The 14,247-nt window shown below is 40.8% G+C and overlaps 2 protein-coding genes across 5 annotated transcripts in view; one reads left to right on the top strand and one right to left on the bottom strand.

Annotated features, from left to right (window-relative positions):
• NQO2 (N-ribosyldihydronicotinamide:quinone reductase 2) overlaps positions 1-14,247 on the bottom strand; it is a 243,462-nt gene that overhangs the window by 133,382 nt on the left and 95,833 nt on the right. The window lies entirely within an intron of this gene.
• DUSP22 (dual specificity phosphatase 22) overlaps positions 1-14,247 on the top strand; it is a 96,713-nt gene that overhangs the window by 55,742 nt on the left and 26,724 nt on the right. For all 4 annotated transcript variants that reach the window (XM_033934900.1, XM_033934899.1, XM_033934896.1 and 1 more), the window contains one exon: positions 13,875-13,924. In XM_033934900.1, coding sequence (XP_033790791.1) covers positions 13,875-13,924 — 50 coding nt within the window. The remainder of the gene's footprint in view (positions 1-13,874; positions 13,925-14,247) is intronic.

Here is a 14,247-nt window from a genome sequence, read left to right as displayed (position 1 = left end):
GTAGATGCAAATAAACCTCACCTCTGTGTGCCAGTAATTCATAGAAACATGATGGCAGATAAGGGCCAAGTGGCCCATCTAGTTTGCCCATCCGCAGTAACCATTATCTCTTTCTCTGTCCAAGAGATCCCATGTGCCTATCCCAGGCCCTTTTGAATTCAGACACAGTCTCTGTCATAAGAACATAAGAATTTCCGCTGCTGGGTCAGACCAGTGGTCCATCGTGCCCAGCAGTCCACTCACGCGGTGGCCCTTAGGTCAGAGACCAGTCAATGCCTTACTTGTGTATATTCTGTTCCAGTAGGAACTTATCCAACCTTGTCTTGAATCCCTGAAGGGTGTATTTCCATATAACAGCCTCCAGAAGAGCATTCCAGGTTTCTACGACTCTCTGGGTGAAGAAAAACTTCCTTACTTTTGTACAGAATCTTTTCCCTTCTAACTTCAGCGAGTGCCTTCTCGTTCTCTTCACCTTGGAGAGGGTGAACAGTCTCTCTTTCTCTACTAAGTCTATTCCCTTCAATATCTTGAATGTTTCGATTATGTCCCTTCTCAGTCTTCTCTTCTCAAGGGAGAAGAGGCCCAGTTTCTCCAGCCTCTCATTGTACGGCAACTCCCCTAGTCCCTTAACCATTTTTGTCGCTCTTCTCTGGACCCTTTCCAGTAGTACTATGTCCTTTTTCATGTACGGCAACCAGTGTTGGATGCAGTATTCCAGGTAGGGGCATACCATGGTCTGGTCTATTCGTGATCCCCTTTGTAATCATTCCTAGCATTCTGTTAGCCCTTTTCGCCACCGCCGCGCATTGCGCGGACAGTTTCATTGACTTGTCTACAAGTCCTCCTAAGTCTCTTCCTAAGGGCTTTCTTCTAGTATAGCTCTGGACATCCTGTATTCGTGCATACGATTTTTGTTACCGACATGCATCACTTTGCACTTATCCACGTTGAACCTCATTTGCCATTTTGTGGCCCATTCCTCAAGCATATTTATATGTCTTTGTAGGTCTTCACAATCCTTCTGTGTCCTCACTACTCTGAATAACTTTGTATCGTCCGCAAATTTAATCACCTCACTCGTCATGCCAAGTTCTAGGTCGTTTATAAATATGTTGAAGAGCATAGGCACGAGCACCGAACCCTGTGGCACTCCACTCGTGATGCTTTTCCAGTCCAAATATTGTCCATTCACCCCCACTCTCTGATTCCTATCTGCCAACCAGTTTTTAATCCACATGAGTATATCACCCTCGATTCCGTGGCTCGCAATTTTCTGAAGTAGGCGTTCATGCAGAACCTTGTCGAACGCCTTCTGAAAATCTAGATATACGATGTCTACCGGGTCACCTTTGTCTATCTGCCCATTTACTCCTTCGAAGAAGTGCAGTAAGTTTGTCAAGTAAGATCTTCCTTTGCTGAAGCCATCTGGCTGGTCCTCAACAGTTCGTGTCCGTCAAGGTGATCGATGATGTGGTCCTTTATCAGCGCCTCTACCATCTTTCCCAGTACCGAAGTCAGACTCACCGGTCTGTAGTTTCCCGGATCTACCCTCGAACCTTTCTTCTGGGAGACTGTTCCCGCATCTACGACCCTTTCTGTAAAAAAGTATTTCCTTAGATTATTCCGGACCCTATCAGCTCTTAACTTCATCCTATGCCCTCTCAAAGCAGAGTTTCCTTTCAAATTAAAGAAACTCAACTCATGCGCATTTACATTACGTAGGTATTTAAACATCTCTAGCATATCTCCCCTCTCCCACCTTTCCTCCAAAGTATACAGATTGAGATCTGTCCCTATAGGCCTTATGATGAAGACCACATACCATTTTAGTAGCCTTCCTCTGGACTGACTCCATCTTTTTTATATCTTTTTGAAGGTGCGGCCTCCAGAATTGTACAGACTATTTTAAATGAGGTCTCACCAACGTCTTATACAGTGACATCAATACCTCCTTTTCCTACTAGCCATACCTCTCCCTATGCAACCTAGCATCCTTCTAGCTTTTGCCATCACCTTTTCAACCTGTTTGGCCACCTTAAGATCATCACATACAATCACACCCAATTCCCGCTCTTCTGTCGTGCACATAAGTTCTTCACTCCCTAATCTGTACCGTTCCCTCAGGTTTTTGCAGCCCAAATGCATGACCTTGCATTTGTTAGCATTAAATTTTAGCTGCCAAATTTCAGACCATTCTTCAAGCTTCACAATCCTGGGTGTCTATTCTATTTTAGATTTTGGTATCATCTGCAAATAGGCAAATCTTACCTGAGAACCCTTCAGCAATATCGTTTATAAAAATGTTAACAAGAACAGGCCCAAGAACAGAACCTTGAGGCACACCACTGATAACAGCCCTTTCCTCAGAGTGATCTCCATTGATCACTACCCTCTGTCACCTTCCACTCAACCAGTTCTTGACCCAGCTCGTCGCTTTGGGACCCATCCAGAGGGCACTCAGTTTATTTATTAGACGTCTGTGTTGAACACAGTCAAAGGCTTTGCTAAAATCTAAACACATCACATCTAGCGCACATCCTCTATTAAATTCTCTGGTCACCCAGTCAAAGAAATTGATCAGATTTGTCTGACAAGACCTACCTCTAGTGAATCCATGTTGCCTCCGGTCCTGTAATCCACAAGATTCCAGAAACTTGACCATTCTCTGTTTTAAAAGTGTTTCCATTAATTTGCTTACCACAGAAGTCAGACTTAGCCTGTAATTCCCTACTTCTTCCTTACTTCCACTTTTGTGGAGAGGGATCACCAGTCCTCCGGTACCACTCCTAACTCTAGATCTAGAAGTTTGGATGTCAACCAGAAAAACTCTGGCACTAGGAGAGTACAGTATCTATTGCATATATTGTGATAAGCAGACTATGCCTGCTAGAAGTGTCCCTAGTACAGGTCCCAGTGCAAATCCAGACACTGCCCATAATCTGTTTTATTCCCCATTTTCTGCCTCTCAGACCGAATTTCCTTCTAGGGCCTGTAGAGGGAGTAAGAGAGCAGCAGTGCTAGGTTCCCATCCCCCTCTGGATCACAAGGTGAATCACTCGAAATCCTTTCCACCTGAGGGTTTGGGGCGGAGATGCAAGCTGCTCTCCCTGAAGACTAGGCTCCTAGAAAATCAGAACAGAGGGGAACAGCAAGAGGGAAGGTCACAATGCTCAGGGCTGAGAGCAGTCAAGCTCCAGAGGACATGGAGTTTGTAGAAGCTGGAGAAGAATCACCTTCCAGTCTGAATGAGGAACCATGTGACATGGAGTTGGAAACAAGCCCTGAAGCTAGGGTTGGGCTGACTCCTGAGAATGCTCATATGGAGGTTTGCCTCATAAAAGCAAGTATTTGAATGTTGCTGGAGTTGATGGCAAGTTTGTTTTTGATTAACTTTTTCTCAGACTGAATAATTCTAACTCATGTTAAAGAGTGGATTTTCACTATGCTGAATTAAGCAAGGACTTTTATTTTGAAGTTTGTTTTTCCATTTTTGAAAGCTTATTTGCGCTTTCCCTTTTTGAGTTAAGTGTACTATAGTATGCTAAGACAGTGGGGTTAGCCCCGTGTTACGTGATGGGATAGCGGGCCTAATTTCTGGCGATTCAAGACCACACGGTGCACACTGTCTTTCCAGCCTTCAGTCACTGAAGAAGCCAGTATTTCTGCACTGACTTATAGCTTTGTTTTGGTGGAAAAGTTTTTCCTTTCTTTTGGTAATGAACTCCACCTGGACTATGATTTAAATGAGAACTTACCTCTGAGGAAGAGAGTTTTGTTTAAGTTTGGACTCTTTTTGGTTTCTCAACCAGAGACTGTTTATTGAACATTGTGTTTACCTTGTATGGGAAGCCCGTTGGCTTTGCCATTTCAATCCTGACAAACAAGTTACTGTTTTTCTTCTGTTTGAACAATTAAAATATAATCCTTTCTTTGACACTGAACTTATTGTTTTGGAGGCTGTCCCTTTCACTAAGCACTGAAAGAACTTATCCTTGTGAGGCATGCAGCGATTCACAAGAGTTTAATTGTGGCCAGTATTCTCAGGGCCTCTGCCTGGAGCGTGCCGGCTACAATATATATGATATGGAAAAATTGTGCACAGGACATAGGAGCTACATCTTAATATTTTGGGGTCAATATTCAGTTTTATACAATTATTTATTTTTTAAAAAATTTATATTCTGCTCTATCAACATTTCTAGGCAGATTCCACCAGACATACATAATTTATAATGGACAAATACAATTACTTCTCTGACAGTAGAATCCTAAGCAAGTGTGAAATGGGAGAAGGTTCTAGATCAGGGGTATCAAAGTCCCTCCTCGAGGGCCGCAATCCAGTCGGGTTTTCAGGATTTCCCCAATGAATATGCATGAGATCTAGTAGCATACAATGAAAGCAGTGCATGCAAATAGATCTCATGCATATTCATTGGGGAAATCCTGAAAACCCAACTGGTTTGCTGCCCTCGAGGAGGGACTTTGACACCCCTGTTCTAGATGATCTGGTAAAGCCCATTTCTTCAGACTATTGGCTTAGTACAATCATTTAGAGCTGGCTGATTTATAAACTAAGTAGGAAGCAGCAGTCTGAGGCAAGTCATAAATGACATACTCTTTTTTTTAATTATTATTATTAGATCATGTGCTATTTACCACTCTTCAATCTGCTTTTGTCCATTAAAAAATCAGGATATTTTAATGTAGTGTTTAAATTAATATCTTTTAAGCAAGAAGGAATCATAATAAAAATTAAAAGAAAAGTGTACAACATGAAAATCTACTTATTTCATACCAAAAGCACAAGTTTATAATTCAAACTTTCCAGTCATTCGACACACAAGAAACTCCTTTTGTAAGACTTCTGAGAGTGGGATCTGCCAGGACAATCCCGCATAAGATTCCAGCAGTAGTCTGTAATCATGTGTGCATCACATTTTCCTTGGTATCTGGCTTCCATTGTTTTTATGTCTTGGTGAAATCTTTCACCTTTCTCTTTGCTTAAGTCACCAAGGTTCTCGGGAAAGCGATCTTAGTAACTTTGCAGATAATGGACTTTAACCCTCATGTTACAGACAAGCCTGTTGAAATGAAAGAACATATCTTTCTTGTTACCAAGCAAGTTTTTCACAAGAACAAATGAAGACCAGGCACATGATTTGATTTCTTTCATTGATGCTATGAAATGTGGGTCATTTATAAGTTGTCTGATCTGTGGACCATTGAAAATTCCTGCCTTCAGTTTTTCCATGGTAAGTCCAGGTGAAATATGTGCTACGTATTCAATGCATGAACTGTCTTTATTCAAAACCTTTACAAATTATTTCATTAGGCCTAGTTTTATATGTAGTGGTGGCAGTATGATTCTATCTCATGCTACCAAAGGTTCATTGATTACATTTTGTCCTCTATCCACCATATATTCCCTCGGAGGTCAATCATTTTTTGCCCAATGTTCATGTTGGGTTCTACTATTCCAAAGGCATATCTTCTATCCCAGTGTTCTCCAACCTTTTTACACCTATGGACCGGCAGAAATAAAAGAATTATTTTGTGGACCGGCATCGGTCTGCAGACCGGCGTTTGAAGAACACTGGGCTAAGTTGTGGGCCAGACCCTGCCCATCTCTACCCAGTCTCCACCCCAGACCCTGCCCCCATAGTCCTAATTGTAACACTGTTTTTTCCATTCATTTTTCATATATACACACAATATAATCTTATTAACAACGTATCGATTGCACCATGGACTTGCAGTTGAAGAACACTGTTTTGGGCCTGATGCACATGCCAGCCCTGTGGACCGGCAGGAAATTTCTGTGGACCGGCACCGGTCCATGGACCGGTGGTTGAAGAACAATGTTCTATCCCATACCCATATCTAAGAAACTAGAGCTGATGTGGTCTATCCAATGCAATTTTCTGAATCAGCGCCCCAAATAACTCTAAGAACAGGTCAAAAAACCCAAGGCACCAATAATTTTTTTTTGTTGTTGTTGGCCTGTGTAATTTTTTTATGAATAAAGTTAATAGGTAGATGCACTTTGCTACTTACAGGAATTCTTTAAAAAAATAACATGTGAGTAGAGGTGTTTGTGTTTTCTCTTGGAGGAACAGTAGTGTTCCATAAGGTAAATGCAATTGTTGACATCTTATACTAGCAGGGTATCTCTTAATGGTTTTTAGAACTATTAAGCTGAAACCAGATTTCCTTTAAAGCCACAAACAGATGAGGATCCTTGGTCACTGACATGCTCTGAAACCTGAGAAATAATTACTGAAAGAAGAAAAGTACTGTATGTGAAACACACTGAACTATTATTATGCGTGCATTTTTTTTTTTACAAGGAAAGCAGGTGTTTTGGAGTTAGACGTGGCCCTTAGCTTCAAGGTTAGCTACAAAAAAAGTTGCAATTTTATACAATATTCTTAGCTTTGACAAAAACTATACCCATAAAATCTAAATTAAAGGGTAAGAAACATCAAATGACTAGAGTCCTTCTAAATCTTAATGTATGACTCTATATATTTGGACAGATAGGTATGTGTTTGAACAATTTAAACTTTTTCTTTTGAAAAACATTTTTTATCTATAAGGTTTGTTCATAAACAGTATTTCTCAAGGAGAGAGAAAAGGTTGTTAATCAATAGTGGGTTTTTTTTATTTTTTTTTTAAATCATTACACACAAAAAATCTTATATTATGTTCCAAAACATATCTCCATAGCTCTGAATCCAACACAATGCTGACCCAGAATTAAACATTAAATTCCTGTGACTTTGCAAGTTAACGTTGAAGTGTCTATTAGCACCAATACATTTAGGCCTCCTTTTACGAAACTGCAATCGCAGTTTCTAACACGGGGAGCCACGCTAAATGGCCCGCACTGCTCCCAGCGCTCATAGAGTTCCTATGAGTGTTGGGAGTAGCGCGGGCCTTTCTGCACAGCTCTCTGCGCTAGAAACTACTATCGCAGTTTTGTAAAAGAGGGGGTTAGTATCAATTTCCAAACATGTTGGTCAAGAAAATAATTCAGAATCAGTTTTTATCCCAAACAAGCATGTGAATGATGTAAAAAAATGAAGCAGCTGTTAATGTTATCAAAATGACTGCATTATACAGCTGTATCCATCTCCAGTTTATATTCTTGACAACTAATGAACTGCTTTTTTTGGATCTTGCTTCCCAGTGAAAGAGATCCTTGGGGTCAGTATACAGTATATGGAAATGTAGCTGTCTGTTAAATCGCTTATTTTTGAATCCAACTTATGGATGTCTTGCTAGGCTTCTTAGCCGTTGTGCATCCAAAGTTTAAAGGGATGTGTGTTGCAGGCATGTTATTGTTGGGTTTTAAGAGTTCTTAGACTTTGGACATCTTGCGATGATGATTGAACCTTTCCAAGGACATCCAAGATGGAACTTAGACGATCGGAGATAGACCTGTTTTAAAAGTGTCGTAAGTGTCAAAAAGGTACCCAAATTGACCTGATGACCATTGGAGGGATTAAGTAATGACCCCCCTCACATAGACCCCCCAGTGGTCACTAACCCCCCTCTCACTCCACAAAAATTTGAATGAAACAGTATAAACCTGTCTCTAGAACAGCAGCATCTGGTATGGGAAAGCCTAGTAGAGCCTAGTGGATGGGCTAATGAACCATAGAGAGGAGGACCCAGGTCCATAAACCACTCTCACTACTACTACATTTATGGTGAAAAGTGTGAGCCTATCAAAATCCTACTATACTACCATATAGGTGCCACCTGCAACCATAAGGGCTATTGGGGTAGTAGGCAGATGGGTATAGTAGGTTTGGGTGAGTTTAGGAGGGCTCTCCATAAATTATAAGGAGGTTATAATGAGATGTACATCTGACACTTTTTGTGTGACATTCACAGCAGTATCCTTTAAGGGACCCCACAGCTCTGTTGGCATTACAATGCTGGCCCCTCACACATCCAAATAGTCTGGATTTGGACTTTTTTTGTGGTTGAAAATAGAAAAATTAGGTGTCCTAAGTTGGACGGCCAAGACATCTAAGTAGGTGATTTTCAGAAATATTTTGGGCGTCCAGTAGCTTCAAAATTGGATGTTTCTCTGCCCCAACTTTTAGACATCTTGCAGGAAACATTCAAAGTTAGACTTGAAAACACTGTCAAAAATGGCCCTCCATGTTAGTAAACATCAAAATAATATACAGTACTTGAAATAATCTTACTTCTGTTCCTTAAGATGGAATTTCATCCTTATTTGACTTTTTTGAGTGAAAGGCTGACTGGATCATCGTATATTGTTGTGCTATTTATGTATAATTGACTGTTTTAGCTAAGTTGACATTTGATAGCCATGTTTATGGTAGATGTACCTATAGGTTAAAGCAACCACAGACCTTGAGAGCCACAACCAAGTTGTGTTTTCAAGATTTATGCAATGAATATGCATGAGTTCTATTTGCATACAGTGGAAACAGCGTGGACAAATTAACCTCATGTGTTTTCATTGTGGAGATCTTGAAAACCTGAAGGTGTTTATGGCCTGAACCTGGATTAAGAATGTTTGTATAAGTAGGCAACAAGTTTCCAATATTAGCAGTGGTTTCAGAGACTTTATTATAGTCTCTTCTAGTAGTGTGATGAAGATATTTTTGATTTATCAATTCTTCTGCCCCTGTTTATCTTTCAAATCTCTTCATTCCTTATACTCCATTGCATGCACTTTGTTCATCTCAACAGGCCCTTTACTTTCTTCCTTTTCCTTCTTATTAATGGCTTGATATTTCACAGTATATGGCCTTTGCTTGACATCAACAGTAGCTGAATATAGAGATGTGTTGTTATGTCCATCCATTAAGAAGGTAAAGGGTCAACTGTTGGATAAATGGAAGGGGATTTGCAGAGCACTTCTGAGATATGAAAATATGGGTGAACTTAGGGTCCATGAGGAGACTTATGAGCTTCAATCACTTGAGATTGGTGATCTGGTGATAACATTTAGTAAGGGAATGGAGGGGTGGGATGAGAGTAGTAGAGGAGGGAAGAGAGGTATGGAATTGTAAGAGGGAAGGTGGAGAGTGAGTGGGATAGGGATAGGAAGTACCGTATATACTCGAATATAAGTCAATCTGAATATAAGTTAAAACCCTCCCTTTTTTCCCCCAAAAGGAGGAAAAATGGTTGACTTGACTATAAGTCGGGCGGCTTAATATTCAAGTGCCCTGCTCTGTCAGGTTGTGCACCCAGTACCCTTCCTTCCTACACCGTCATACTTTGCACCCTTCCAGGCTCTGCACCCTGCCTTAGCCTCATACCTCATCTGCCGATCCCCGACCTTTCAAAAGGCATAAAACAGTTGTGATTGAGGGATGGGAGCTTTTGCAAAATGGCAAGGAATTGTCCTCTCTCTCTATTTAAATACAGATGATGATAGATAGCTTTGGTTTTAGAGGGGAACAAGGAACTATTTCTGACCTTTCAAGAGATGCTGTGAGTGTCCCTGTCCTCCCTATTTTAAAAATGTAACATGCACAGACTGGATAGTAGTTTCCCTCTCCCAGCTTGCTGGGATCGTCAGATGAGATGTGAAGCTAGGCAGGGAGGGAGCAGGGTGCAGAGCCTGGCGACGGCAGCTGGAAATAATTTTGGGAGGGGGTGTTGGCTCGAATATAAACTGGGACCCTTATTTTTGGGCCAACTTTTTGGCCCCAAAATCCCAGTTTATACTCGAGTACATACGGTAATAAAACTTGCTAAATCACTTATTGAAAAGATAGCTCTCTGAATTTCCAGGGTCAGAGAGGACAAAATCTTTCCCGTGATAAGGCATCAAACATATGTAGGAAAACTTTAAGTACAAAGTGTAGCCCCTGTATGTGCCTTCAATTCAAGAAAGCATTTCTTGTGTGATTGAGTAGTACATGCCTCATTTGGAAAGATCTTCTCTGGCCATGGAACAACTCTGTTTAAAATATGATTTCAACGCCAAAAACTACTCCTCCTTGGAGAAGTATACTACCATGAAGGTGACCCGCAGAGGCGGTTGGTGCTACTTTTAAGTTCTGCAGCCAAGGCTGGAATGGATGCACTATCCGATAGTTAAGGCTCCAGAGGAGATATACAAGAAGGAAGATTAGCAGAGGTAAGAAACCTAATCGTTCAATGATTTGGAGTCCTCCGAGAAGGTGGTCAAATCCAGATTACCACCTGCACACCTACCATTCCTTTTAGTAGTCCCCCCTGCCCCGAGACATGCTAGAACATAGAAATACAGGGGCATTCTATATATGGTGCTGAATTTTAGTCACTACATCTGCACTGAATTTTATTGTTTAGTGAAGAAAGTTATGTTTATGTTTGTTTTATGACCTATGTATAGATTTTTGGAACCCGCTTAGGTTTTAAGCAGGCTATGTCTTTTAATTAATTAATTAATTAATTAAATAAATAAATAAATTGTAGAAATGTGTTCTAACAGATGCAATATCCCACAACAGAAAGGAGAAACAACCCCACATGGCAAATATGGATTACAGAAAAGGAGTGGGGAAGGGACACGATAGACCAGCTGTGACAACAACTGCTTTATTGAAAGTACAGCACATATAGTATATATAAAAAATTATTAAATATATATGGCAAGACCTAGCAAAAAGTCCTTAGATCCTTTATATCCTGGACCCCAATACGGTCCGTGTTTTGGCTGAAACAGCCTTCCTCAGGCACCAAAGTAAAATCAAAACAAAAAACCAACGGAGAATTGCTGCAAAAACTACTTGTGTTAGTCGAGTAGCACTGCTGCTGGATGATAGATGCAAGGCACTTAAACAGGGCAGACACTGCAGATCACGTAAAAACACACTTATGTACCTATTTATAGCATAATACCTAAGTGTTTTCATGCAGGTCTGCAAAGGGGACATGGCCACTGGAGGGGCATGGGTGGGTTAGGAGTGATCCTTAGAATAGTGTGGATCGGCGCCCAACTTGCCCACCAGGATTTACACCTGGTTTCAGCTGGTATAATTTCTCGCATCTAAAGTTGAGTGTGGATCCTGGTACTATGTGCTAATTTTTAAAGGGTGCAAATCCTGGAAGAACCTTTATAGAATACTGTTTGGTACCAATTTTTTTTTTTGTTTGTTTTTTCAGTGATGAATTTTGAGTGTCATTTAGTGAATCCAGCCCTTAATGAGCAAAATATCTCTATTATGATGTAACAAAATCTCCTTAAAATATTTCTAAGCAATAATTCTGGTAAAAGCATTCTTGAAAGGTTGTAACATAGAATGAAGAATGAGACATTGTAAAAAGCATTTTTTCATGCATCTAATTCAATTACAAAAAGAGAACTTTGTTTCAGATTGCTGCTTCATCTGTATCTTCTCTCACAGGATCCAGTTGCCCTAGGTGACCCAGAATGCTTTGGGCTTATGGCATGGCTCTTAAGTGCAAGGCCATGAAGAAAAAGGGCTACTCAGAGGTGGTCATAGTGACTCTCCTATGCTCTAAGAAGCCAACAATGGTGGCAGCCTATGCCAAGACCTGGAAAATGTTTTAGCGCTGGTATGTGCAGGAGCAGGTGGAACCATTGAGAGCCCCAATGACTGTAGTCCTAACGTTCCTGCAAGCAGGTCTCAAGAAAGGTCTGGTGGTTGGTTCCTCAAAGTGCCGGTAGCAGGGTTATCCTGCTTTAGGAACTGAGTAGATTGAATTTCTTTAGCTTATTATCCATATGTAGCCAAATTCTTGGAGGGGGTGATGCAGCTGCATCCCCCTGTGCTGCAACCTTTTCCAGCTTGGAACCTTAACATGATTTTGCATAGTGGTTAGAGCTACAGCCTTACCACCCTGAGGTTGTGGGTTCAAATCCCGTGCTGCTCCTTGTGACCCTGGGCAAGTCACTCAATCCTCCATTAGATTATGAGCATACCAGGCAGATAGGGAAAATGCTTGAGTACCTGATTGTAAATCTTGTAGATAACCTTGATAGCAGTATATAAATACCTAAAAAATAAAAAATAAGTTCTTCTCCATTACCTAGAAGTGATGAATGAAATTCATCTTTCGGTTCATCTTTTTGTTTTAACCAACACTGGCAAGTAGGGAAAGACAACCTCTAAGGTGTCTATTCCCAGATGGATTTGCATGGCAATTACCTCTGTTTATGTTGGCTGCGGTAATCAGCTGCCAATATTTTTGAAAGCTCACTCCACTAGACGTGTGATGGCTTCATGGGTGGAGGCCCGGGTGTTAATGACCGAAGAGATTTGTAAGGTGGCTACATGGTCCACCTTCTATACTTTTACGGAGTGAACATGGTAGCACATATGGACACCACTTTCGGGTCTGCAGTGCTAACCGTAGGTTCATTTATCCAGATGTGGACTCCAGGGAGTGCTATGGTAAGTTCCACTTGTCAAGACTCCTGTACCCTTTACACCAGAAGGGAAGATTAGGTTCTTACTTCGATAATCTTTCTGCTAGAAGGGTACAGGAGTCTTGATGGCCCACCCTGTCAGATTTCCATTTAGCCTGTTTTCTGTCTCAGACAGGTATATGTATCCAGAAGTTTGGATTTTTGCCTGTCCGAAGTATTTGAAGAGCGTTGTAACTTATCAGTTGTACAGTCATAGGAGTACCTCTGGGATCTCCCTTAGTGTTAGTGCTGGTTGCGCTCAGGTAGGTGGTTGTTAGTTCCACCTTGTTTTTTCTTTTGTTTCACATGTTTTGTACCATGATTTATTCTTAATATTATTTAAAAAGCAGAACAGAATTTGATATGTTGGGGAGAACCCCCATACCCCTCCTAATTACTTATCCTCTTATACTGCTTTGGTACGAACTGAGGAGAAGCTGGATTGCAGCCCAGAGTAGGAGGTGGAGTCAAAGAAAATTTAATTCCTTCTATATAAACTCAAGGGTGGAGATAGCCCACTTGTCAAGATTCCTGTATCCTTCTACCAGAAAGAAAATTAGCGAGGTAAGAACCTAATCTTCCCTTCTCTCCTCCCTTCCCCAACTATAGCATTCTCCTGTCTCTCTCTGTCAGTCCCTGCCTAGTATACCAGTATCACGCCACAGTGCCCACATCCTCTTTCTGTCTCAGGCCACCAGCTGAGTACCTTCTTTCTTTTGTTTCCCACGGTTTTGCTCCTGCTCTGTCTCTATCTCTCTCTCTCTCACTCCCACCTCCTCCTCCCCCAACCACACACACACCTACTTTTATTTCTCTCTTCTATTTTAATCAGAACAGCTACAGGTAATCTTCTATTCTGGAAGCATGGGTTCCATCAATAACCCCGGGCCTCATGCAGTCTTCAGCTACTCATTTTTAAAATTTGCAGGCTGGCACACTGATCCTGACTACTGATCTCTGTCCTGCACAAAATCATTTGTCAAGAAGTGTGGCTAGCATGGTTTATAAATATTAGGGTCATTTCCTTTTTTTGCTTAAAAGTAGCTAGGTGACACCGGTGGTTTCTAGTATAGCTAGGCAATTGCATAGTTTTTCTAATGAACCTCTTCACTTTTATTTTAACCTTGCCCTTACATTCTTTGGAGGCTTTAAGCATTTTTATGATGTGAAAGGTACATATACCGGGATTCAAGAAAAAGTTAGATAAGTTCCTGCTGGACCAGAACATACGCAGGTAAGGCTAGACTCAACTAGGGCACTGGTCTTTGATCTAAGGGCCGCTGCATGAGCGGACTGCTGGGCACAATGGACCGCTGGTCTGACCCAGCAGCGTCAATTCTTATGTTCTTATGTAAGGTCATCTCTTCCAAAACATGGATAGTTGTGCAAGTTTTGCATTGAATGGTGCTGTTATTACTAAGGAGTTACTTAACATGTATCCTTCTTCTCTTTCTTTTGACAGGATATGAAATATCTTTGCATACCTGCCTCTGATTCACCATCTCAAAATTTGTAAGTTTTATTTTTTTAATGTATTTTGTTTAATTCCTTCAAAAAAAAATAGGTCAAAATGTATTTCTGAGGTTTTAATTAGTGCAGAAATAGATTCTGTTGAAATCTTCTTCATTAAGATTTTTGAAATTACTATTTGCAAACAGCATAAAACATAATACCTATTTAACCACTCCCATCTGCAATTTTTAATGGTGCCCAATTCGCGTTTTTGTTCTGAAATCCTCTCATAAGTCTTAGATAAGCTAGTCTAATTTCACCACAAATGTGCATTTAAATCACCTGAATTTTTCCAATAGTTAACAGTTTTAATGGCCTCAGAA

This window comes from Geotrypetes seraphini, chromosome 2 (assembly GCF_902459505.1).
Source record: "Geotrypetes seraphini chromosome 2, aGeoSer1.1, whole genome shotgun sequence".
NCBI classification, from domain to species: domain Eukaryota; kingdom Metazoa; phylum Chordata; class Amphibia; order Gymnophiona; family Dermophiidae; genus Geotrypetes; species Geotrypetes seraphini.
Note: the sequence above shows the minus strand (reverse complement) of the source record. Positions and strands in the feature narration are given on the sequence as shown.